At 45.7% G+C, this 27,885-nt stretch overlaps 1 protein-coding gene across 2 annotated transcripts in view; it reads left to right on the top strand.

Moving 5' to 3' along the window:
• LOC138261216 (cytochrome P450 3A21-like) overlaps positions 1-27,885 on the top strand; it is a 334,418-nt gene that overhangs the window by 173,747 nt on the left and 132,786 nt on the right. For both annotated transcript variants that reach the window (XM_069209971.1, XM_069209970.1), the window contains exons 6-7: positions 18,005-18,093; positions 25,296-25,444. In XM_069209971.1, coding sequence (XP_069066072.1) covers positions 18,005-18,093; positions 25,296-25,444 — 238 coding nt within the window. The remainder of the gene's footprint in view (positions 1-18,004; positions 18,094-25,295; positions 25,445-27,885) is intronic.

A 27,885-nucleotide genomic window follows, 5' to 3' on the forward strand; every position in this document is an offset into this window, starting at 1 on the left:
CCTGCATATGACAGGGGGATCCCTAATGTACTCACCAAAGAAGGTGTGCCAGATCATCGTGGCCTGCTGTATGCTTCACAATCTTGCTTTGCGACGCCAGGTGCCTTTTCTGCAGGAGGATGGTCCAGATGGTGGTGTTGTAGCAGCTGTGGAGCCTGTGGAGAGTGAAGAGGAGGAAGACGACGGGGACGACACGGACAACAGGGATACAGTCATACAACAATATTTTCAGTAGCACACAGGTAAGAATCAGCCACGCCATTTTACATTTACTTAAGGCCTCATGCGTCTCCACTGTCTGTGTTTCCCCCCAGTTCCTGTTAACTGATTTGTGACTTTCCCTTCCCTTTTCAGAGCTTTATGACCCACTGCCTGACTTCAGCTTTGTTTGCCCATGGACTAAAGCTTATTGAAATTGGTATGTTGTCATCACAAAGTAACTGGACATTATTGCACCGTTATGTGTAATACATTTGTTAAGAATACAAGCAGACTCCTGTTATTTTAAGTGCAATAAGTGATTTATTTTAAGTGCTACATATAGGTACATGATTGGGAAACGGTGATGGGTGGGGGTGGAGTAATGTCCATGGCAGAGTCCAGTTCTCAGTCGCACAGGTGCATTGTCCATATGCCTGGGGAAGGATGGAGCAGGGGCAGTTCAAGGTTGGACAGGGTGACAATGTGGGACATTGGGATGACATCAGGGGGTATCTTAGGCTGGCGGGGGTCTTGCAATCCTACTCTGTCTTCTTGTGAGATCTCAGGTTCCGCTTGCGGGGTGGTTCTTCTTCTGCAGGAGGTGGGGTTCTGGTGGCCTGTCGTTGTGTGGGGGCCTCCTGTCCACTAGCGCCGGCAGAGGTGGTAGGCTGTTCCTGGCCTGTGCTAGTGACAGGGGCCCTTTGGGGGGCCACATGGTCCCGCAATGTGGTGACGATCTGGGTAAGGGCCACGACGATGGTCCCCATTGCGGAACCGATGTTCCTCAGTTCCTCCCTGAACCCCATGTACCGTTCCTCCTGCAGTTCCTGGATCTCCTGGAACCGGGCCAGTACCGTCACCATCGTCTCCTGGGAGCAGTGGTATGCTCCCATGATGGAGGAGAGGGCCTCTTGGAGAGTCGGTTCCCCGGGCCTGTCCCCCCCCTGTCGCACAGCAGCCCTCCCAGTTCCCCTGTGTTCCTGGGCCTCTGTCCCCTGGACGGAGTGCCCACTACCACAGCCCCCAGGTCCCTGTTGTTGTTGGGGTGGTGGGTCAACCTGGGTGCCCTGTAGTGGTGGACACACCGCTGACTTACGTGTCCTGGAGACAGAGGCATGGGCCCGCTGGGTGGGAGCTGTGCTGGTGTTCCCAGAGGGGGTTGGGTCTGGTGTAGCCTGTGGCTGTCTGTGGGGAACCGACTGTCCAGAGGTCCCCGATGGGCTGGGCTGGTCATCTGGCTCCAGGGAGACAGAGCTGCTGTCATCGCTGGGGGCCTCTTCTGGGGGTGGGATGGACATCTCTGGACCCTCCGTGGCGGTGTGGTGGCGTTCAGGTCCTGCAGGGGTATAAAGGTATGGTTATTGCTTCTGTGTGTGGCATTTCGTGTGATGGGTGGGTGTCCGTGTACCCAAGTGCAGGCATTTCCTTGTGGGGGCTTTTGTGAGGGTGGCTTGTGGGGGTGATGTGTGTGTGCAGTGGGCATGCTTTGGTGATGGGTGTCCATGCTTTGTGGTCGCATGCAGGGATTGGTGTTGGGATGGGTGGGTTGTGATGGTGAGCCTTTTGCTAGGTGTTGGTGTGATGGGGGTGGGGATGAGGGTGGGGGTATGATTTGGCATGCAGGTGGGGTGGGGGTGGGAAGCAGTAGTGAAGATTTGACTTACCAGAGTCCATTCCTCCGCCTACTCCTGCGAGGCCCTCAGGATGCAGGATGTGCAAGACTTCCTCCTCCCATGCGGTAAATTCGGGGGGAGTAGGTGGGGGTCCGCCGCCAGTCTTCTGCACCGCAATGTTGTGCCTTGATACCATGGAACGCACCTTCCCCCGTAGGTCGTTCCATCTCTTCCTAATGTCCTCCCGATTGCGTGGATGCTGTCCCACCGCGTTAACCCTGTCCACTATCCTTTGCCATAGCTCCATCTTCCTGGCAATTGTGGTGTGCTGCACCTGTGCCCCGAAGAGCTGGGGCTCTACACGGACTATTTCCTCCACCATGACCCTGAGTTCGGCGTCACTGAACCTGGGGTGTCTTTGGGGTGCCATGGGGTGGTGTGGTTGAGGTGTGGGGTGGCATTTGTGGTGATGAGTGTGGTGCGTGTGGTGGTGTGTGGTGTTTGGTGCGTGGATTCTGTGTGGGTGATGGTGTTGTGTGCCTCTGAGTTGTGGGATTGTCTATTCTGTGCTCTCTCTCTAGCCTTCGTTAATAATTTCGGGTCGTAGGGGCTTGTGGGTGATGTGGGTGTGTGTTTTATATTGTGTTGGGTGTGTGGGAGTGGTGTTAGTATGTGTATCAGGTGTGTGTATTTCAAACTGACCAATGTGGCTGAGTTTACTATGTGTGTGTGTATTTTGACTGCGGCGGTGTGTACCGCCAATGGAATACCGCGTTTGAAAGAGCGCCGCATGGATTTGTGGGTCGGAATGGTATGGGCGTATTTCTGTTGGCGTGACGGTGGAGGTTTGGTCATCGCCATTTTTGCGCTGACCTTTGGTGTGGCGGACTTTTGTGGATGTCGGGTTTTTGGCGGTTTGCCAGTTGCGGGTCAGAATGACCGTGGCGGTTTACCGCGGCCACGGCGGTGTTATGGCGGTCTTCTGACCGGCGGTAAGCGCCTTTTACCGCCGAGGTCAGAATGACCCCCTTTATATCACTTTTACAGTGATATCTCAACATCTACTTATTGCATTTTAATAGTTTTGACCTGCATCTATCAGATAAACATTATATATTTTTCTAAACACTGTGGTGTATTTTTGTGGCGCTATATGGTGTTATTGTATGATGTATTGCACAAATACTTTACACATTGCCTTCTAAGTTAATTCTGACTGATCAGTGCCAAGCTACCAGAGGGTGGGCACAGGATAATTTGGATTGTGTGTGACGTACCTTGACTAGAGTAAGGGTCCTTGTTTGGACAGGGGGAAACCTGACTGCCAAACAAAGACCCAATTTTGGGGCCTCTGGATCCCAAGATAGCCATGGGCAACCGGTTTATCCTGGTCTTTGTGGACCATGCCACCAGGTACCCAGAAGCCATTCCTTTGAAATCAATCACTGCCCCTTTGGTGGGATGTGCATTGATGGGGTTTTTTACCCACATAGGGTTCGCCAAGGAGGTGGTATCTGATAGGGGTACCAACTTCATATCTATCTATATGAAGTCTCTGTGGAAGGAGTGTAGGGTGACATACAAGTTCACCACTCCTTACCACCCTCAAGGAAATGGTCTGGTTGAGAGATTCAACCCCACCCTGAAAGGCATGATCATGGGCTTGTCAAAGCCCTTAGGGCGTAAGTGGGACGTCCTCTTGCCATGACTTCTGTTTGCTTACAGGGAGGTGCCACAAAAGGGACTTGGTTTTAGTCCATTTGAATTGTTGTATGGACTCCCTGTGAGAGGCCCTCTGAGTCTGGTTAGGGAAGGCTTGGAGAAGGCCTCTGGTAAGCCCCCCCAGAATGTATTTAGATACATGCTGGCTTTTAGGAACCAGACAGCCTGCTTCAGGAAGACATAAAACGCTGGTATGACCAGAATGCCACTCTGGTCGAGTTTCAACCTGGTCAGAAAGTGTGGGTGATGGCGCCAGTGGAGCCTAGGGCACTCCAGGATAAGTGGACTGGGCCATTTGAGGTGGTGGAGCGCAAGAGTGAAGTCAACTACCTTGTGGACTTGCAGTCTCCAAGGAACCCTTTAAGGGTCCTGCATGTCAACCGCCTCAAACCTCACTTTAAGCGGCCTGAACTGTCCATGCCCCTTGCGACAGATGACGGGGTGGAGGAGGAGAGTGAGCCTCCTCCTGACCTCCTGTCTGCAGGAGAAAAAGATGGGTCAGTGGAGGGAGTGATCCTCTTCCCCCTCCCTGACTGAGGAGCAGCAGGGTGACTGTTGCCACGTGTTGGGAAAATTGCCTCACTATTTTCCCTGATCCCAGGAATCACACCCTTGTGCGCACATGATGTGGACACTAGGGACAGTACACCTATTAAACAAAAAGTGTACAGGGTGACTGACAGGGTCAGGGCATGCATTAAGGATGAACTATCCAAAATGCTTACCCTAGGGGTTATTGAGCACTCCAGCAGTCCTTGGGCCAGCCCAGTGGTGTTGGTCCCAAAGGCTGCTGCACCTGGTGCCACTCCAGAGCTCAGGTTCTGTGTGGACTACTGGGAACTCAATGCAGTCAGCAAGACTGACGCACACCCCATCCCCCGAGCGGATGAGCTCATTGACCGGTTAGCAGCTGCCAAGTACCTCAGTATGTTTGACTTAGCATCTGGGTACTGGCAGATTGCCTTAACCGAGGTGGCCAAGGAGAGATCAGCATTCTCTACCCCAGATGGACACTTTCAATTTAAAGACATGCCATTTGGGATGAAGAATGCCCCTGCCACCTTTCAGAGGTTGGTCAATCAGCTGTTGGCTGGGCTGGATGAGTTCAGTGCCGCCTTCCTGGATGACATTGCTGTTTTCAGTTTTACATGGGAGAAACACCTGCAACACCTCTGCAGAGTGTTAGAGGCCCCGCAGAATGCAGGCCTCACTATTAAGGTGAGCAAGTGCCAAATAGGGCAGGGTTTTGTGGTGTACTTAGGACACCAGGTGGGGAGTGGCCAGGTGGTACCCCTACAAACTAAGATTGATACCATTCTGGCTTGGGAGCCTCCCAAGACCCAGACTGAAGTGAGAGCCTTTTTAGGTCTCACAGGATATTACAGGAGGTTTGTTAAGGGATATGGTACCATTGTTACCCCCTTAACAGAGTTGACTTCTAAGAAGCAACCCAGGAAAGTGATCTGGACAGAGGCTTGCCAGAACGCTTTTGATGCCCTGACGGCTGCCATGTGCACAGCACCTGTGCTGAAGGCACCTGACTACTCCAAGGAGTTTGTTGTGCAAACAGACGCCTCAGAGCATGGTATTGGAGCAGTACTCTCACAGCTTAATGAAGAGGGCCTAGATCAACCCATAGCCTTCATTAGCAGGAGGTTACTACCCAGGGAACGTAGGTGGAGTGCCATAGAACGTGAAGCGTTTGCTGAGGTCTGGGCACTGACAAAGCTAAGACCCTAATTGTTTGGGACTCACTTCCGAGTTCAGACTGACCACAGGCCCCTCAGATGGTTAATGCAGATGAGGGATGAGAATCCAAAACTGTTGAGGTGGTCCATTTACCTACAGGGGATGGACTTTATGGTGGAACACTGTCCTGGTACAGGACACGCCAATGCTGATGGTCTGTCCAGGTTCTTCCGCCTTAGTGATGAGAACTCCCATGAGGTTGGGTAGTTGCTCCCCACTTTCAGCTGGGGAGGGACACGTGTTAGCTTTATCATCCTTGACGTGGTCTCCCTTAACTTTTTACCTCTGTTTCCCAGGTTGTTGACGTGTGCTGGACTCTGATTTTGTTTTTGTAACTGTGGGCACCTTACCACTGCTAACCAGTGCTAAAGTGCAAGTGCTCCTTTAACAAAATGTGTATGTAATTGGCTTATCCTTGATTGGCATATTTGACTTATTAGTAAGTCCCTAGTAAAGTGCACTAGAGGTGCCCAGGGCCTGTAAATCAAATGCTACTAGTGGGCCTACAGCACTGGTTGTGCCACCCACATAAGTAGCTCTGTAATCATGTCTCAGACCTGCCATTGCTGTGTCTGTGGATGCAGTTTTAACTGTAAATTCTACTTGGTGAGTGTACCCACTTGCCAGGCCTAATCCTTTCCTTTTCTTACATGTCAGACACCCCTAAGGTATGCCCTAGGTAGCCCCAAGGGCAGGGTGCAGTGTATGGTTAAGGTAGGACATATAGGCCCTCATTCTGACCTTGGCGGTCGGCGGAGAGGCGGCGGTCGGACCGCGAACAGACCGGCGGTCCAAAAAATGGCATTCTGACCGCGGCGGTCACCGCCGCGATCGACCGCCACTTTCCCACTCCGACCGCCACAGCGGTCATGACCGACGGGCTGGAGTTTGCGCACTCCGGCCCGGCGGTCGACCCAAGACCGCCAACCGTATCATGACCCTGCTTACCACCGCGGTTTTTGGCAGTCGGGAACCGCCATGCGAACCATGGCGGTAGGCACTATCGGGGCCAGGGAATTCCTTCCCTGGCACTGATAGGGGTCTCCCCCACCCCCCACTACCCCCCACGAGTCCTCCCCCCACACCCTCCACCCCCCCAGAGGTGGTACGAACCCCCTGCCCCCCCCACCCCGACATGCACATACACGCACCCCGACATGCACGCACCCCCAACATGCACATATGCACACCCCCTACACACACACATACACAACGGGGGCACATACCCGCACACATACATGCCAACATGCGCACCCGCCGAACTACACACATTGCCCATAGGCACAGCAGCACCCCCCGCCCGCATGCACGCACTCACACACCCCCTCTACACACCCCCATGCACGCACACATCACACAACACCCCCCCACCCCCTCCCCTCACAGACGATCAACTTACCTTGTGCGTTGGTCCTCCGGGAGGCGACGGGAGCCATAGGGACGTGACCGCCAACAGAAGACCGCCAACAGAAGACCGCCACACAGAAATGTGGGTCGTAATTCTGGGGGCGGTGTTCTGCTGGCGTGGCGGTGGAGGTTGACCAGTCTCCACTTTCCCGCCGACCGCCAGTGTGGCTGCTGGCGGTTTTCCGGCAGAACGCTCCCAGCGGTCGGAATACGCGCAGCGGCATACCGCCGCGGTCGGCGGTCTTTACCGCAGCGGTAACTCAGCGGTCTTGCGAAAAGACCGCCAAGGTCAGAATGAGGGCCATAGTAATGTGTTTTATACTTCCTGACAGTGAAATATTGCTAAATTTGTTTTTCACTGTTGCAAGGCCTGTCCCTCTCATAGGTTAACATGGGGGCTACCTTTAAATCTGATTAAAGTGTAGATTCCCTTTGGGAGCGGATGGGCATGTGGAGTTTGGGGTCTCTGAGCTCACAATTTGAAAATACATCTTTTAGTAAAGTTGATTTTAAGATTGTGTGTTTGGAAATGCCACTTTTAGAAAGTGAGCATTTTCTTGCTTATACCATTTCTGTGACTCTGCCTGGTTGTGGATTCCCTATCTGAGTCAGTTTGACAGTTGGGCTTGTTGCACCTCACACTAGACAGTGACACAAAGGGAGCTGGGGTGCAGCATGCACATCCTGATGAGCCATCTGTGCTAGGAGGGAGGGAAAGAGTGGTCACTCACACCTGAAAGGGCTGTGCCTGCCCTCACACAATGCAGTCTTCAACACCCGGGTAAGTGTCTGGGGCCTGGCCTGGGCAAGGCAGGATTTAACATTCAAGAGAGACTTTGCTTTGAAAGTAGGCCTACTTCAAAGGAGAAATTGGGCATAAGAAGGGCACCCAAAACCACAGACTTTAGAACACTTCTGAAAACCAAGAGGAACCTCTGCCTGGAGAAGAGCTGAAGAGCTGAGGAAGAAGAGCTGCCCTGCCTATATCTGTACTTTGTGGAGCTATCCTGCAGTTGCTGCTTCTCCCTGTGCAAGAGGACAAAGACTGGACTTTGTGTTGCCTTCCTTCTTGTGAAGATCTCCAAGGGCTTGATTTAGGAGAAGCTGGCAGCCTAAGAGGAAGAAATCCACTGTTGGGAAATGGGTTATTGGTAAGGGCAGGTAGGTACCTCCACTTAGCAATAGGCCACTAACATCCACTTAGGTCCAGTTAGGTCTCAGTAAATTAAACCCAGCTCAACCCTTGGTAGCTTGGCAACGAGCGGCAAGGCTTATCGTAGGAGACAGAGCATAAAGCATTCAAATATCACAAAATAGTAATTAAATAAAACACAGGAAGCAGTTTAAAAATCCTAAACCAATTGATAAAAAATAGATGATATTTTTATCATTAAAATGACATAAAAACGAATAATATCGGATAAGGGGAACTGGAGATATTAATGTTTAAAGAATTATTGTTTTCTAGCACCTAGAAACAAAAAGCGCCAATCTGGTCATCTGGTCGCACCTCGACCGGGGAAAAGTCAAAGTTTAAGGCCGACCGCGATGGAGCCCTGCTCGGCTACAGCTTGCGGGAGGCCTCGGTCAAAAGTTTACCTTCAGACTTAGACTCTTTTCTGAAGATTTTCTTCAGCGAGATGAACCTGCCAGTCCAATCCGACCTCCTGAAACTCTTCTCCGGATACGCGTTGCGGGAGCCCTCGTGGAGATTTTTACCTTCGGACGTAGTCGTCTTTTCGAGGTGAAAATCCTTCGACCAGGGCAAACCTGGATCTTGATCTGACATCCATGGAGCCCTCCTCGGATACGCTGGCTGGGAGGTCCCAGTCAACTTTTTACCTTCGGACTTAGTCTCTTTTTTGGAGATTTTCTTCACCGGGACGAACAAGCAAATCAGGTCCCTCTATGGAGCTCTTTTTCATAAGTACTCCAAACTTCTGGGGCTTCTCCCAGATGTTCTTTTAAGGTTCTTTTGGGGTCCACAGCTCACCCCAAGGGTCCAGAAGCTCTGAGATGATCCTTGGGGGTGCGGACTACAACTCCCAGAATGCACCTGCCGCAAACTCCTTTTTGGCCACTGAACAGTGGTCAGCTGGTCGGTTTCTTCAGGAGTTGGTGCAGGGGACTCTGGTTATCAATTTTTCTCCTGTAACAAACAGGGAGTCCCTCCTTGAACCAGTTGAAGCCAGGCAAAGTCCTTCTTGTGGTGAAGCCCAAGTGTGCAGCTGGTGCAGTCGTCCGGAGTGCAGGTTCCAGGTGCAGGCCAGGGGTCCAGCAGGGCAGTCCTTCTTCTTCTGTAGTTCTTCCTGGTAGGGATGTGGTAGGGAACTGAGGTGTGGGTGCAGGTCTGCCAGTTTTATCCTTGCTCCTGGGTGAAAAACAGGGGGGCCCTGATTCTCCAAACAGGTGCAGGCTCCTTCCCCCTGTGATGACCACTTCCTGCGACGTGTGGCAAAAATCAATCCCAGGAGGCAACATTCTTCAAAAATCCATCATGGCTGAATCTGATTTTTGGAGGTTACATCTGGCTGAGCCCACCCACTGGTGTGGCTAAAAATCATAAACACACCCCTGTCATGCCCTCTCCTAATCTAATCAAGGGGGCACCTAGTTGTCTGGGGTTGCAGGATGTGGGGGTGTTGCTGGGTTGCTCCAAATGTCCTTCTCTGCCTTTGAAGACCAGTTTGGCAGCCCTCCCCCTTCTTGCCTCACCATCTGCTGAGGGGAAATTCCCTCCCACAGGCACATCTCTTTGTGTGAAGCCAGGCCACTTCACATCTCATCAAGGCAGCCTGGCCAGGCTGCCAGAGGCTGGCTAATCAGGGCACAGCAGCAAAAACAATGCAGGGCTGAAATTGGCAACTTTTCAGGTAAAGATTAAAACTCTTTACTTGAACAAGTTATATTAAATCCCATAACTGGAAGTTGTGGGATTTATTACAACAATTAATTTTATACCACACTCTTTGTATCTGTCATTTAAGGGGACTTTAAAAATTAAAATAAAGTCTCCCCATTCTAGCCTCTGAAGGCCATTCACTACAATGAGAGAAAAACGAATTTGGCTGTTTTTACCTCACCAGGGCTTATAAAACTATTTTTATAAGGTCCCTGCTTATAGTTACATGGCACCCAGCCCTAGGGGCACATAGGACACACCTTAGGGGTGACTCATATGTAAAAATAAGGTAGTTTAAGACTTTGAACCTACTTTTAATTCCAAAGTCGAATTTGCATATAACTTTAATTTAAAAGCAGCCAGCAAGGCAGGCCTGCCTTTAAAATGACACTGGGCACCTCAGCAGTGCACATATGGGTGCACTACCTATGCTGTGGTCCCTAAACCTACATGCCCTACCATATACTAGGGACTTATAGGTTGGTTAACTTAGCCAATTATAATTAGCCTAATTTGCATATCCACTTTACACAGAGCACTGGCCCTGGGACTGGTAAGCAGTACCCAGGGCACAGCCAAGAGTCAGTAACCACCAGTACCTGTCCAAAAGTGCAGGGTGACCAGGGCAAAAAGGAGGACTTTCCTACATCCACGCACAGAACATTGTGCGGGGAAAATATCGACGCGCTGCTGGCTTCACGGCTAAAAATTTATGCTTGCCTGTAACGCGACCGAAGAATCGACGCACAGAGCTGGAGAAATGACGTGCAGCATTGCTGACAGAGGCTGGTGAGATCGCAACCCGCGCTGCTTGGTTTTCGGATCATCGTACGGCTGGATTTCCGATGCAAGCACCACCGAACATGTAAAAACAACACAAGGCCTGCCTGGACCCGAGAGTGCTGACCGTTTCGAGGCATCGCTCTCCTGCGGAGAGAAGAAACAACGCACCCCAACCCAACGAAAGGATAAACAACGCAAGGTCTCGCTCGTGAGTGAAATCGATGCATCGCAAGCTCTTTTTGACGCACACTCGCCGGTGCAGGGTTATTTTTGACGCACCCAAGGTACATTTTCACGCTAACAGTGTTAGTGTGTGTTTAAAACTACACGAAGACTCTTTTTGCTTTTTAATTGATAACTTGACTTGTGTATTGTGGATTTTATCGTTTTGGTCTTGTTTTGTTAAGATAAATATTCTCTATTTTTCTAAACCTGTGTTGTATCATTTTGTAGTGTTTTCATTAAGTTACTGTGTGTGTTGGTACAAATACTTTACACCTAGTACTCTAAAGTTAAGCCCACTGCTCGTGCCAAGCTACCAAGGGGGTAAGCAGGGGTTAGCTGAGGGCAATTCTTTTTTACCCTGACCAGAGTGAGGGTCCTTGCTTGGACAGGGGGGTAACATGACTGCCAACCAAAGACCCCATTTTTAACAGACTGGATGCAGTAGTATGAGTCACAGACAATTAAAGTCAGCAATCCTGGCTCTGTGTGTTCTAGCTCTAGAATAAGGGCTTTTATTTCAGCCAGCTGAGCTGTGCAGTCCCCTAGGGTCTATGTAGTCAACAATGGTGGCAGTCAGGGAGGTTGCCCACTGAATCCAGTGTGGATGTAATGCTTTAGTGTTAGGAACGCTTGCTTTGGTGACAGCCTCTAAGGCTGGCACCGGGGGTAACGACAATGATGCGTTTCCCTTGGCCAAGTGGCCTCTAGATAATGACAGTCATTTGAACTACAGTTAGAATTTTTTCTATGGGTGCAAATCGTTGTTTTGCAATAGAATATAAATGAGATTTGTATGCTATGGGCAATGTGTCACCCTCATTAAAGGTGACATAAGTAAACCCAATGGCACCAGATATTATTCTGATCACCAAATTTGTTTTGTTGTCACGTGTGTGCAAGTGTTTTGCTTCTAGCATTAACCTGTTGCAATTCCCTAAGGATGCGTGTGTGTTCAACTGACCACTGTCTGCTAGAAAAATCAGGGCGTATTAAGTCATAGGGTGGCTTGATACGTTGTGCATAATTAATCAGTGCTGTGCTATGTGAATTTTGTATAACGTATGTACCTGTATGACTGTTTAAGTGTCTGTAATCTAAGACTATTCTATAACAATGGTCGGGCTTTGCAACCGGGAATAACGGGTTATTCATTGCAGAGACACAGGGCTCAATTACTCCCTGTTACTCGAGCTGAGTGAGGATCTCCCTCACTGGTGCTTTTGCTTTGTGCTTAACATGATATTGTGGTTGAGGTTGGGGTGTAGACCTAATAGGTATTACATGACAAGGAGGAGAATCCTTGTCCCAACTTACATGACTGCAGTACAACGCAGGTGCCTGCACTAAAGTCAAGTTGACAGCATAGGCTTGTTTCACCGCCTCCGGAACAAGATCAGAGAAAGAAGGCAAAATGACATCTTCCCCATGTGGGAGCTTACGGACGTGTGCAGGTGGCCAGTCCCTTTCGGCCAGAAGGATATCACAACTAAGTTCATCCCAAAATATCACACGTCTCCCACAATTTGGATATTTAAATCATAAACATGTTGGGTGGGGAAACGCGGCCGTCCGCAGTCTCAACCGCAAGGAAATCGCTAGTTGCTGTCGCATCCAGATGATCTTTCAGACTCTGGTGACAGATCGGGACCTCTACTGCGCTGTCTAACAGTATCACTGCCCACGTCTTGTTCTTCAGTAATGATCTCAAGTGTACTGGCATTTTTAATCAACAGTGCTGCGACCTTTTTCTTTTTAAACTGTGGCTTTTGTTGTGGGGACTTATCTTCTTTTTTGTCCGAAGTCTGTGGTGAGTCTTTCTTCTGGTTCACGTATTCAGGACATCGATCAGGACAGCCCCCACTCTCGCTACGTCTATCCGGTGTTCCCTGAAAGGAACAAGAGGGACGTGAATCAGTATATCTGTCAGGAGCTTTTATATTTTCTCTATTTCTGAGTATATCTCCTGTCGGACTTCTACAAATGTGGAGAATAAGCTCTTTGATTTAGTCTATTTTTATATTGTTTTTGCTTATCCAAGGGCTTTCTAGACCCCTCCTGTGCTTATTTAGTGCCTTCCTTAACGGTGGTACTCTGTATTTAAACCTTCTTCGGCTTGGCTCCCAAACTATCCCCTCCTATACTAGTGTGGGTGTCGGAAATTATTTTCGGTAGCTCTTTCTCCCATTCCAAATGTGGAATCTCTCAGAGGCGCTTGCGTATAGCCAGTGCTACCACTTCCCCTTGATATTACTAAGTATTATTGAGGAGACTGCGTCAAAGTTATGCATTCATTTCATCCCCAAATCTAGGGCTGGTGCAGCCCTGTTTTTGCATCTATATTTGTTTTAACACTTCCGGCAAATTGGCTAGTGTTGGGGTACCATGTGTGGTAGTGTATATTGCAGCAAAGACTGTACCCCATGTGGCACAGTAATCCACCAAGGGAACCATCCCAAAGGGCAAACACATTGTGAGAATTCGATGTTTCTCCTGTGGTCTCGTATGGGAAAACTCAGCTTCCAGCTGATTTGTTTTCTGGGCTATCCAGAACGGTATTTTCTCTCGTTCTGTGGGTACCTCACCCATGATAGTATGCACTGTTTGTGGATTCATCCCAGTAGCCAATTTGTATCCAGCAGTTGCTGGTGGTGCTGGACGCACTGGTGTAGTGTTCAAAGTTCGCATTACGAACTGAACAAGTCATCTGTAGAGTGTTACTAGTTCAAGATATAAGTTTCGCAGGTCTTCTGCATGCATTTTTTGTATAACTGGGTGAGGTGTGTATGTGGCAAACATAGGACACTTTGGTCCATCATTATCTAAGGGTCCTAAACTCACGGGTTGTATTACATGTGGTAGGGTGCCATTAAACCAGTTCTGATGTTCTTGATAGGTAATCGGATTCTCAAGATACTGGTATGCTTGGTACCGTTGAGGTACGTTTAAATTCTGTATGTGTGGAATGTGAATGATCTTTGGTCTTCCTCAGAAAAGGTGACCCAAGAATAGAATATTTCTGTCTGGTAAGCTTCACTAGCTTCTACTATGAATGTGACATCCCCGCCCTCATCTGTTCAGCCAGGTGCTACTAGGTGTAGAGTTAGTGCTTGTCTAGCGTTCACAGGAATTTCTATGGCGTTAGCCATGTTGTGAAATGGGTAAAGAGATGGAACACCAAATAGGGAGAAAAGTCCTTTTTAAGTTCCAGCTCGAACAACCTACAGCCTAATTAGGTACTCCCTGTTCAGCTGAGGAGGATCTTCCCTAAGACCATGGACGTCTACGTATAAAGGTAGTTAGGGTACCTGTAGTATGTGAGACAGTGATAGTCAGGGTATCTGTAAATTAGTGCCTAAATACCGTAGTTGGTGGCGCCATGTCGTAGTTGGACTCTTGCTCTAGACTGCTGGTTGAAGGATGACAATACTTATGTTTGTAGGCGACTATGTCAATCCTACAACAAATAGCAAGTGTCATCTCAACCCTCTCGGCTCACAAGCAGCACCTCAACAAAAACCCAAACAGTAAAAGGTGATATGTGGCAGCCTTTACGCAAGGACTAAAGAGTGTGACATCTCAGGGAGTGCTGTGGTTAAACAGAGATTACCCCTTTCTCACATGAACAACATGTCTCAATCAAACACATGCAATGAAGAAGATGCAGTAAGGTGTCAATAGGTTTTATTTAACAAAACAGTAATCTGCGATAAGGTGCATGGGCTGCAATGATTAGGATAATGAACAGTGCCAGAAACAGAATGGTAAAGACAAGAGTCATTAATACAAAGACCCCCATCATCTTGCAATGACATGAAATGTGAAATATGTCCTAATACCCTAATTTCATGTACCTAATCTCTAATATGAAAGAGAGCTAGGCATGTTAAACGTAATCTGCCATTGCCATGTCCATGAGAAGAGTCCCCCAACCCTCGTTACATTGGAATTAGGTCTCTAGCTCAGACTCCCTAGGGACACGAAGACTGGGTCAGCATCAAGGCGGCGTGCAGCATCTATAGCAGCAATGGCATCTGGTCGGAATCCCTCTATATGTTTAAGTGAAGAGTATTTATACAGATCTGCTTGGACCCCTGACGTAGGCCTGTTCCCAAACAATAGATAACAAGACATGCTTGGGACGGTAATTTATATAATCAATTCCCTTGAAAGAGTGAAGAGGGAAAGTACTGATTGTGAATACCTACAGTTTGTTTATCTTTGTCACTTGATATTGACGCCTTGGCGCAGTGGCACTGATAACACAAACTAAAGCTTGGGCCTAACTAAAAACAGAGCAGCCATTGTAAAATAATTAATTAAATAAATGTGCTAAAACAGAGCTAGCTAAGTAGGGTAAAAGTCACTAGGTGACGGGGGCACGAGTCTGCAAGCCAAAGGCTAAGCTAACTCCTGTATCCCATTAAAACAAACTAGGATTCACTACAGAGAAAGATGGGTCTGTGGAGGGTGTGAACCTCTCCCCCTCACTGAACCCAGAGCAACAGAGGGACTGTCATCAGGTATTGGGACAGTTTGCCATATTGTTTTCCTTGATCCCAGGGGTCACTCATTTGTGTACACATGATGTGGACAATGGGGACAGTCCACCTGTAAAACACAAGATTTACAGGGTGACTGACAAGGTAAGGGCTAACATCAAGGGTGAGGTGTCCAAGGTGTTAGCATTAGGGGTTATTGAGTTTTCCAGTAGCCTTTAGGCCAGCCCTGTGGTCTCAGTCCCAAAGGCTGCTGTCCATGGTGCCACTCCAGAACTCAGGTTCTGTGTGGATTACCGTGGACTCAATGTGGTCACTAAGACTGATGTGCACCCCATACCCTCAGCTGATGAGCTCATTGATCATTTAGGGGCTGCCAAATAGCTCACCACATTTTACTTAATGTCTGGATATTGGCAAATTGCTCTGAATGAGGGGGCCAAGGAGGGGTTTGCATTTTCTACCCCAGATGGACACTACCAGTTTAGGGTGATGCCCTTTGGGATGAAAAATGCCCCTGTCACCTTTCAGAGGCTGGTTAACCAGGTGTTGGCTGGACTGGATGATTTAAGTGCAACCTACCTGAATGACATTTCTGTGATCAGCCCCACTTGGGAGGAACACTTGCAGCACCTCTGCAAAGTGTTTGAGGCCCTGCAGAAGACAGGCCTCACTATTAAGGCAAGTAAGCAAATAGCTTCAAATAGGGCATGGTTCTGTGGTGTACTTGGGACACCAGGTGGGGATTGGCCAGGTGGCACCCCTACAGCCAAAGATTGATACCATTCTGGCTTGGGAGGCCCCCAAGACCCAGACTGAGGTGAGGGCCTTTTTAGGTCTCACAGGTTACTATAGGAGGTTTGTTAAGGGGTATGGCACCATTGCTGCTCCCTTAACAGAATTAACTTCCAAGATGCAACCAAAGAAAGTGATCTGGACTGAGGCTTGCCAGACAGTTTTTGATGCCCTGAAGGCAGCCTTGTTCTTGGTACCCATTCTCTAAAGGCACCTGACTTCTCTTAAGAATTTGTTGTGCAGACTGATGCTTCAGAGCATGTTGTGGGAGCAGTGTTGTCACAGCTAAAGGAAGAGGGCCTAGACCAGCCTGTAGCCTTCATTAGTTGGAAGGTATTTCCCCAGGAACGTCGGTGGAGTGCAATTGAGCGTGAAACTTTTGCTGTGGTTTGGGCACTGAAGAAGCTGAGACTCTACTTGTGTGGGACTCACTTCCGGGTTCAGAAAGACCACAAGCCCCTCAGATGGTTAATGCAGATGAGGGGTGAGAACCCAAAACTTTTTAGGTGGTCCATCTCCCTACAGGGAATGGACTTTACGGTGGAACACCGCCCTGGAACAGAAAAAACTAATGCTGATGGTCTGGCTATGATTCTTTCGCCTTAGTGTTGAGAACTCCCATAAGGTTGGGTAGTTCTCCCTACTTTCAGCGGGGGGGACACATGTTAGACCTGACATCCTTGGCATGTTGCCCCCCTGTCTTTTGTGCCTCTGCTTCCCACGTTTTGACTCTGTTTTTGGTACTCTGGGCACTTTACCACTGCTAACCAGTGCTAAAGTGCAAGTGTTCCCTGTGTAAAATGTATGAGTAATTGGCTTTGCCATGATTGACACATTTGATTTACTAGTAAGTCCCTAGTAAAGTGCACTAGCGGTGCCCAGGGCCTGTAATACAATGGTACTAGTGGGCCTGCAGCACTGCTTGTGCCACCCACATGAGTAGACCTGTAAACATGGCTCAGCCCTCCCACTGCAGTGTCTGTTTGTGCAGTTTCAAACTGCCAATCCGACATGGTAAGTGCACCCACTTGCCAGTGCACCCACTTGCCAGGCCCAAACCTTCACTTTTTATATATGTAAGGCACCCCTGAGTTAGGCCCTAGGTAGCTCCATCGGCAGGGTGCAATGTATGTTAAAAGGGGGACATGTACTGGTGTGTTTTATATGTCCTAACAGTGAAATACTGCCATATTCGGTTTACACTGTTGCATTGCCTGTATCTCTAATAGGTCAACATGGGTCTGCCTTTAAATAACTTTTAAGTGCACTTTACCTTCGAGAACAGATAGAAATGTGGAGTTTGGTGTCTCGGAACTCACAATTAAAAAATACATCTTTTGGCAAAGTTGTTTTTTAAATGGTCAGTTTGAAAATGCCACTTTTAGAAAGTGGGCATTTTCTTGCTTAAACCATTTGGTGACTCTGCCTGCGTGTGTATTCCCTGTCTGGGTCAGACTGACAGTTGGGCTGGTTGTGAATCCCCTCTAAACAGTGACACAAAGGGAGCTGGGGTATAGCCTACATATCGTGAAGGGCCATCTGAGCTAGAGTGGATGGAGGAGTGGTAACTGACACCTAAAAGGGCTGTGCCCACCCTCACACAATGCCGTCTCCAACCCACTGGTGTGAGTCTGGAGCCAGGCCTGGGCAAGGCAGGATCTTGTGAATAGCACTTTCCTTTGAAGTTTGCCTGCTTCAAAGGCAGAAAGGTGTATAAGTAGTGGACCCAAAACCCCAGATTTTTAGATTACTTCAGGATTCAAGAGGAACCTTTTTAAAAGTGCCATTTTCAAACTCTATATTTCCATCTGCTCCCGAAGGGAAACTGCACTTAAAAGTTATTTAAAGAACGACCCCATGTTAACCTATGAGAGAGATAGCCCTTACAATAGTGAAAACTGAATTTGGCGGTATTTCACTGTTAGGACATGAAAAACACATCAGTCCCACCTTTAACATACAATGCACCCTGCCCCTGCGGCTACCCAGGGCCCACCTTAGGGGTGCTATACATGTATAAAAAGGGTAGGTTTAGGCCTGGAAAGTTGTATTTTCAACAAGTGTATCCAAGATAATTTGCATTCCTTGATTTTTGTTTTCTTGATTTTCAGATGTTTCCAATCATGAAGAGTTTGGGAGAAACTTTGGTAAAAAATGTCCAGAAAAAAACAGAACATGATGAACCCTTAGATATGAAACAGTAAGTAAGAAATTGAAGCATGTTGGCAAATCGTGGTTGCAAGGTTGCTGAAAAACATTGAGAGTTGTTAAGAGTAACGATGTAACTTGGAACAGTGTTATAAATGGAGAGGTTTACATTAGAGTGACGAATGCTGATTGATGGTCCTAGGAGAAATGAAAGAGTACAATAAATATTGGGATTTAAGACTGGAAGCCATATTGAGCTTTGTAATCTGTGGAGAGTTGAGTTTGGTGTAAAGATGGGAATTTAAGTGACTTCATCAATGTTCTTTCAGTGATGATTCACAAGTATTTGTGTGCATATATTTTTGATTTGGGGTGCAAATGGAACCCTTTACTCGCAACCTTGGATTATTGTGTCCTTCTAGGGTAGGAAGCAAAAATGTATGGATGCATCAGGGACCATCCTTGCGACTCATACCACTATTTACTTTAAGTTTGTTTTTATTTGTATACCTTGACTCTGCCTACACACATTGACGTTAGGACATCCAAAATTGTCATTTTCACATACAGTTCTCTATTTCGCCACGAAAAATCGGTCTGCATTTTGAGTTGCTATATACCATTCCATTTGTTTATTGAACATAATCAAAGCTATTCACACAAAGGCCCAGCTCTGTTCTGCAGCAGTTGAAGGGGCTAGCTTGAAACTTGTTCAATTCACATTCTATATCTGGTTTTAGTGGTTAAAGTAGTAGATGCCTGACCCCTAAAGTAGTGGATGCCTGAACCCTGAAGTACTCTCTCTTCCTGATACAAGGTGTAAGTGATGCTTTCCATTAGTTACTCGTTTATTTACTCTGAGATAGACTTTGCCACAAAAACGGCCAATAGCATAGTGGGTCTGTCTACCCAGGTCATAGTCAACACTACTCTTTGCCCCTTGCTGGAGAATCCACCCTATGCGGGTTCTTAGCCAAGTGTCACCTTTAATAGCCCTCTGTCACTTTGGAAGTGTTAGTAGTAAACTTCCTAAGCATCCTGTTTCATTTTACTTTAGACACTCTGGGTGAAAATGCAATCTTATCAACCCTAGGTGATCCGATACTGATCATTACCTGTGAACATGCACACATCACCATATCCTAGTAATGAAAACTGATTATTTCTCACAGACTGTTGGTCTATGTTCTCTCCTAGTCCTATCATCTGAACATCAATAGAGTGGTGCCCTATATAGGTCTTTACCCTGCTACCTGCAGGTGCACAGTTTCTTGAGGATGTTCGAGAGCGTCTGGGGCAACTAGAATCTATCTGACTTCTGGATGAGGAACCCTCACTTCTCAACACTGTGCTAATACTAAGGTACCCTAGACTTATCCTGAGCTCACGCTCTCACTGTCAACTAATCATTCATCTGTTCTACCTGCAGCCACTCACCAGTCAGCGGCAGGAGCGCCTCAAATCAGAGGCATCTGTTTAATTCCTTTGGCCCCACCACGAAAGCCTCTGCTCACTCTTTCACTTAAATTAATCACTACCCCTAGGAGGAAACTTATCTGGGTCGAGATGACTCCAGGAGCCTTGAAACCCTCCTATACTAACACTGAGAGGGATGCCGGTTAATGCTGTAAATTCCAAAACCGCCCTGGACTCCAGTCTATTCTTTGCTGGTCTCTTTTTTGGGACACCTCACAGGGCAAATGTACGTTATCGATTTAGAAGGGCATGTGAGTCTCCCACGCTACCATGACAGACTGAACTCGCATATTTCTGCTCACATTGAGGAACTGTGATGAGCGTAGGAGGAATCCCACATTTCCTCTCCTCTGTATAATGATATGCAGCATCTGCATTACTGGTGCTAGTTCCAAATCTTCTCAACAAACCTACCTATCAGATATAGCAATTGGGTCCACGTGAACAGTAGGATTGTCTTTGCTGATTTGCTTACAAGTAGTTGGTCTGCTTTTGTTGGTTGAGGGACAGGAAAGATGTTTTTCGTTAGAAATAGTTATGTTAAAAAGCCCTCTGTTATTTTTATTTTTTTACTCTGGGTATATATGATTGTAGATGGATGTGTCTTTCATTAGTATCAAAATAGGCTAGGAGTCTAAGATATTGGATTGGGCTAGTGGGAAGCCACATGTCCATGTTAAACAGCATGAGCATCAGGCAAGAGACTGCAGTACTGTGCCTGGTGCAATATAGTTGGTAGTGTGAAAGAGGCCCAATCATTTTGGAAGAATGATCTCATCTTTTTTAGGGTTAGAGTGGTCATTTCAGTCCAGTATTGTAGTCATTATTTGCTTTAATACTGGGAAGTGAGTCAATCTTATATTTCATTAGAAGAAAAAATTGCAAATATTAATTTTGAGGGATAATATATTAATGTAAAAAAGGCATAATTTGCTTATTCATGAGCTATAGCTCATTTGGTAAGCCTTTTTTTAGGTTAACCAGTGCTTTGCACACTGATTACATAATCCATTGCCTTTATGGCACAATTCATCAAATATTAATGTACTCTTGATTTTTATTCTTCAAATGAAGGGACTTCTATTGATTTCCTTTTTTGTGCTATTAATGATCTAGCAACCAATGATTGTGAAATTCCTACTGGAAAGAGGGGATGGGAAAAATAGAGCGATTTACTAACAGAACAGGATTCCTCAAACGAAAATGTTGTCTCTTGTGACAGTACATACTCCCCCAAAAAACGGAAAATGATAAATAAATGTATATACCTCTTTGTAACTCTTGCTAAAAAAGGGAATTGCCACTGCCTGGAAATCCCTGTAGTGACTGGAAGCATAGAACTGGATAGAGCTGACAATATGTTGGGGAGGGATTGACTCAAAAGTAATCTGAGTGAGCAGTTACAAAGGTCTGGGTAAAGGACAACATGCACAAACATGGGAGGGCATCCTAACTTTCTTTCTTGAAATACTGGCACAAAGGTATGACAACCCCACACTGGACTGGTTCACCCATCAGCTCCTCCAGGGGTTACAGGAGAATTGCATTCATGGTTATTAGGTACAGAGGGTGATGAATAATGGGCCTTAGGTCACATTTTAAGACATCCTCAGATATCAGACTAAAACACTGAAAGCAGTCATAAGCTCATAAGGGCTTTGTAATAGGCTCCTTATTCATTCCATTTGATTATCAATACCGTCTTGCATGGCCCAATGCTGCCCGCCGCCACTCAATGTACTCACCAACTAATTGCTAATTGAGATGCACAAACCATGTTGCTGTGTGTTTTTATATGGTTGTCACCAATGTCACATGTATCTCCTCAATATGTAACATCATTTGTGATGACAAGTTACACAAAACAAGGAAAAACACTTTTACAAAGAAGAGTTAGGAAACTGTCAAAACCGTTTTTTTCCATTCTTTTAGAAAAACTTTGCCAGCCCAGCACCGCTTAGCAGGGATATGGTGATATCAGATATCCTAATTTTTCCACAAGCCATTCAGAAACATTCTTTTGAAACTTTTTGATTTTGTTATAGTCTCCTAGCATACGTTTCCAGTTCCCAATCACTTGAAAACATCTCTTATATACAGCTGGTATTGATTCTGCAATTGTATTAATATACGCTGGCATTAAACACAACTGATATACCATATAATACTGCATGTGCTGGATATTAGAGCTTAAACAAATGGATATCTGAGTTAATCCACCCCAATCCTGCTCTATGAACTGAAAACCTAAATCTAGTTCCCAGGCTGTTCTAATTTTATCATTGTTAATTTTTTCTAGAGTTAAAAATTGTGCATAAACTTTTGATGTGTAGACTTTATGAGCAGGGTGTTGTAAAATCTCACTAAAAATATCTAACTCTTCTCCAGGCTGTATGTCTGAAAAGTAACTTCTAAGCTGCAAACTCTTCCTTTTAATTCAATATTGATTTTCTTGTCTAACTTCTTCCAGTGTCCTAAACCTTTCATGATTCCACAATTATTTAAGTTCTCATTAGCCTTTTCTTGGCCCTGTTAAGCATTAGACTAGACAATTCTTCAGGGAGCTCCAAATTGTTCCATAATGGTAGACATTCCATTCTTTGATCAATCTTTGATCATCTGATCCATAATTAATACAACTGATTAGGGTCTCTGAGGACTTAAAACTCAATGGTTTTATATTTTTTCACTACTACCAATTTACTAACAAAACCCTTTAGACCATATTTCTTTGTCATTTCCTTCATAAGAATCGTATAGTATTGCCAATTATTCTAAGTGAGCACAAGTTGTTGAAGCAACTGTGATATAGCCACTAAGTTGGAACAGCTCACCTTTCTTCTCCAGTGGAAGACAAAGCTTTTTCCTTGCTAGGGTGGGACACTTGAATTACCATGCAAATTATGTATTCATCCCACTGATTCTTTTAACAACATTTTTACACTGTAGCTTCTGAAAAAGGAATAGACTCTGCAGTAGGGTAACCATTTTGATTATTTTAATCCTCCCATTATCAAGAGAGGTAAATGGTAACTCTTGTTGAAGTCATGCTTTATTTCAACAAGTAGTCAAGCATACTTTAAACAAAAAGATATTTTAATGATGTAGAAAATAGTACTCTGGTTACCATGCTTCAATATTGCAGGGTTTGATCTAGTGGTTCAAAAGTTATCAATAGAGCCTCTATATTTTTAGCATTTATCTTATACCCAGAGATAATACACAATCTTTTTTATGGTCTCAAAAACTGGCTTGATATTACTTCTCTCTGGAGTAAGGGTATGAAATAATGCCACATCATCTGCATGTATTATACTGGTTCCTGTAGTATGTTTTGACCAACATTACTATTAGCATGTAAAGGAATGTTAATGCTTCTAGTTTGTTTTTCTCGATGCTGGAAATGTTCTTAGTTTTTCTCTGTTAATCAGGGACCATGCTTCCTAATGGTCAAAACCTTGAGTGCAAGTCATGGAGCAAGTTCTCTTTATCCACAGAGTCCTGTAATCTACCTTTCGTGACTTTATGGTTGAATGAATCCTGATATTTATGAAACTGAGCAATGGCAATAAAGGAACATGGGATTGTTTACAGCATTAAGGGAACCTGAAGAAGTTAGACTTGTGCGAGCTAAAAAGGCATGAGAACTGATTGGCCTCTATTTGGTGTAGTTGGTGTCAAAGGCTTGTGGGATGTGATGAGCAGTTTAGATACTAACATCCATATTTAGGAAGGCGTAGCACCTCCTTGCGACACAGTAAGGTTATTTTTTACGCTAATGTGGCCCAACAAGGCCAAAATCACTGTGCCAGATTTACAAAGTGCCGCAATGCACGCATTGCACTACTTTGAAACCCCATGTGCCACATTATGCCTGTGCCAGGCATTATGTATGCAAGGGTGACGTTCCCAAGTTAGGATGGCTGAAAAAATGGTGCAAAGAAATCTAAAAGTTCTCTTTGTGCCATTTTTTGCAGCATTTTTAACACCCTCACAGAGCAGGAGTTAAAAGTAGGCATACCATTATTATAATGGGCCTCAAGGTGCTTTGCAGGATTAGTGTCACCATTTTTTACAGTAATCCTGCAAAGTGCCAAACTAGTGTAAAAAATGTTGACGATAGTTCCCTAACTACTGCCATGGTAACACTTGGTGTAGTTAGGGGGGCTATGGGGCGCAAGAAAAGTGGCACTGAATTGGATGCAATGCCATTTTTCTTAAATCTGTCCCTAAACTTTTTGGAGGTATGCGGTAACATGGTGGGGACTAAGGAACTGACAGTGTGAAAAGTAATGAGTCTCTGTTCTACTTGGAAAAATGTGGGATTTAAAAGAATGTACTGTAGAAGGATTAAAATGGGTGAGGGTCTGGCGGGGAGGTTTAAAGAAAGGGTGAGTTTGGAAAGGGATTGGAATTTGAGTTTTGCCGTAGACACCATACCTCGCACAAAATGCACCTGATTTTTCGGCTGGTATTTATTGCTGAAATTTATCAGAGGAAAAGGGCTGTAAAAAAAGGCAAAACATGTGCAATTCGTTATGGTAAACGCCGATCCTGCATTTGCTAATTTAATTTTGCCAAAAAAACTCAGAATAGAAGGTATTTAAAATAGCTAGTAAATAACCCACGCCGGTGTAAAGGCATTTACCAGGTTCTGAAAATACCACGCGTTTCTGACCCATTCAGGATAGGAACTTAAGTCATACACTCCCACCTTCACTCTTTTACCAAAGATATTTCTGTGTTGACCGTCTTTGATATAAGTTGGAGATGGGGGCATTTTTGTAAAACTGTGAACAGATATGATTAAACCACAAGTTCAAAGAAAGATCTCTAGTAAAGGTGAATTTTGTGTTTCATGCTGATAATGTTCCAAACATCTGTAGAGAAAACAGTTTAATGGGGGTCATTACAACCCTGGCGGTATAAGACCGCCAGGGCTGTAATGACGGAAGCACCGCCAACAGGCTGGCGGTGCTTCCCAGTTCATTACAACTGTGGCGGAAGCGCCGCGGTCGCACCGCTGGGGCCCAGCGGTTTCCCGCCACAATGGCCCCGGCGGTAGTAATCCGCCAGGGCAGCGCTGCTAGCAGCGCTGCCCAGGTGATTACGAGTCACCCTACCGCCAGCCTTTTCCTGGCGGTTTGCACCGCCAGAAAAAGGCTGACGGTACGGGGAGTCACGGGGCCCCTGGGGGCCCCTGCACTGCCCATGCCACTGGCATGGGCAGTGCGGGGGCCCCCTGACAGGGCCCCGTGCAGCTTTTCACTGTCTGCATAGCAGACAGTGAAAAGCGCGACGGGTGCAACTGCACCCGTCGCATGGCTGCAACACCGCCGGCTCCATTTGGAGCCGGCTCCTGTGTTGCGGCCCAGCGGGGATCTCCAAATGGCCGTGGCGGGGGTGCGGGCACATTGGCGGCCGCCCGGCAGTCCGATCTTGCTGCCCGCCAAGGTCGTATTGAGAGCCTTTGTCATTAGACACTGCCCCTTAAATCTGTGTGTGCGTTGATTGTATGCTTGACTGACTCATGCTGCACAGGATTGGAATCATCACATAAAAATCTTGCAAATATTTAATTGGTAACGATGATAACCGTATGAAATCAATGTGATATTAGATCTCAGTTTACCCCATTCCTACAGTGCGGATATTTAGAATCAGCACATATATATCACTTAAAAATATTGCCTGGCTAATAGATATCGCTGACTTTGCTCTAGAATTTGGATTTGAGCTACATAATGAATAACTTCATTTTCATTTCCTTCTGCTCAGGTTGTTTGGCTCCTACAGTACTGACGTGGTCATCAGCACCTCCTTTGGTGTGAACGTAGACTCAATGAACAACCCGAACGATCCCTTTGTTACTATTGCAAGGAAAATGTTTAATTTCAGATTCATTAACCCGTTGTTAACTATCATAGGTAAGAATCCTGAGCCACTTTGTATTGTTAAAGAGCATCTTAAACATAACATAACTTACAATCTATTTGATTGCAGCATGTGCTGTTATTCTTGCATAATTTTCATTTTCGTTTATCATTTCTCTGAAGTTGTGATTGGTCACGCAGTACACATGAACACTGCCTTCAAATGAGATGAATGCAGAATTTTTGTCAATGATATTACAGTCAGGACCAGGTTCACATAACCTCAAAGCACTGAGGTACTTTTGACTACAACACGGATAATCCTAAAGATAATTATAATACCAGGCACTGATGCCTCACAAGTAACAAAACTAGGTATCCCCTAGCCATGTTCTCGAGATGACTTCTAATATGACTCCTCATTCCGGTCTAGCATCTCTTCCATATTTATTTACTTTATGTCCTTGCTGAAATTGCTCAAGGTTATTGGAAACTGAGTTTCGGCTGGGTGTGGGTAAGAGTATTTGACTGCAACAGGAAAGCATTGCGAATAAACATGTCATTAATAAGATAGGTATGCAAATAATTGTTCTGGATAAATCTAGCGTAAACAACAGGGTACATTAGTCCCCATTTTGCAGTTCTCACTACACATAATGACAATAAGTATGAGGCACATGAGCATTTTAAATGCATGGCTTTGTACTTCCTGAATTCTGAACATCTCTTTGGTTGCAAAACACCTGATGTCCACACTAATTTAACCCCTTCGCTGCCAGTCCTTTTCCCCCTCAGGTGCCAGACCTTTTTTGGGCTATTGGGGGCAGTTCGCACTTAGACCCTCATAACTTTTTGCCCACATAAGCTACCCACACCAAATTTGTTTCCTTGTTTTCCAACATCCTAGGGATTCTAGAGGTACCCAGAGTTTGTGGGTTCCCTTGAAGGAGACCAATAAATTAGCCAAAATACAGCAAAAAGTTATTTTTTTCTGTTTAAAAAAAGGGGAAAAAGGGCTGTAGGAGAAGGCTTGTGTTTTTTTCCCTGAAAACGGCATCAACAAATGGTTTACGGTGCTAAAATCACCAGCGGCCCAGCTTTCAGGAACAGGTAGACTTGAATCAGAAAGCCAAATTTTTCAACACAATTTTGGCATTTTACTGAGAAGCACCCCATTTTTACCATTTTTTATGCTTTCAGCCTCCTTCCAGTTACTGGCAGAAATGGGTGTGAAACCAATGCTGGATCCCAGAAATCTAAACATTTCTGAAAAGTAGACAAAATTCTGAATTCAGCAATGGGTAATTTGTGTAGATCCTACAAGGGTTTCCTACAGAAAATAACAGCTGAAAAAATAAAAATGAAATTGAGGTGCAAAAAGCAGCCATTTCTCTCTACGTTTTACTCTGTAACTTTTTCATGTGATGTCAAATTTTTTAAAGCAATATACCGTTACATCTGCGGGACTCTTCTGGTTGCAGGGATATATATATAGGGCTTTTAGGTTCATCAAGAACCCCAGGTACTCAGAGCAAGTAAATGAGCTGCACCTTGCAATGGGTTTTCATTCCATACCAGATATACAGCAATTCATTTCCTGAAATATAAAGAGTGAAAAATGGGTATCAAGAAAACCTTTGTATTTCAAAAATGGGCACAAGATAAGGTGTTGAGAAGCAGTGGTTATTTGCACATCTCTGAATTCTGGGGTGCATATACTAGCATGTGAATTACAGGGCATTTCTCAAATAATGCACATCAAAATTGCACACACGATTCCAAAAAGAAAGGTTCTTCATAGACCAATAGGTTCTACATACCACAGAAAAGAAAAAGTTATTTCTTTTAAAGCACAAGCCCTCACTCACCTTACGGTGACATGCTTCATCATAGGGCTGTGCTCCTCGTCAGGCTGGCGCTGCAATGCCTGACGGGCCCCACGAGGGGGCTCTTTGCCGGAGATCTTGTTTAAGGAGAAATGCACAACCGGTCAAAAAGAAGTGTGGAGGATTGGTATAGTAGTGGTTAAAATTGTCTAGAGGTAGAAAATAAATACGTCTTTAATTTGGTGTAGATACCTCTGACAAGGTTAAAAACAATAAATAGGGAAATGGTAAAATAATGTCTACGCTCCCCATAAAAAGAGAAATTATTATTAATAGCAATTACTGACTCTCACATTGGGGAGTAGTATAAATGAAGCAAGTAGACACAGGGTCCCCTGTGCTACTCTACATCACAGGTCAACATGTTTCTCGCTAAATGGTAGTCAAAAATGATCTTAGTGCGATTCGTCAGGACCTTAATAAACGTACCTAATCCTTTAGATATTTGGAAAACCCTTATTTAAGGAGAACAGAGCCCTCATAATTTATATGTAGGGCCTCATCAGGGAAAGTAATAACTTGAAGCTATCCTTGGATATGAATAGAATCGTGTGGGAAGACCTAATGGTATCAACACTCCCTATTCATATCCAAGGATAGCTTCAAGTT

The sequence above is a fragment of the Pleurodeles waltl genome, chromosome 10 (assembly GCF_031143425.1).
Source record: "Pleurodeles waltl isolate 20211129_DDA chromosome 10, aPleWal1.hap1.20221129, whole genome shotgun sequence".
Classification (NCBI taxonomy): Eukaryota; Metazoa; Chordata; class Amphibia; order Caudata; family Salamandridae; genus Pleurodeles; species Pleurodeles waltl.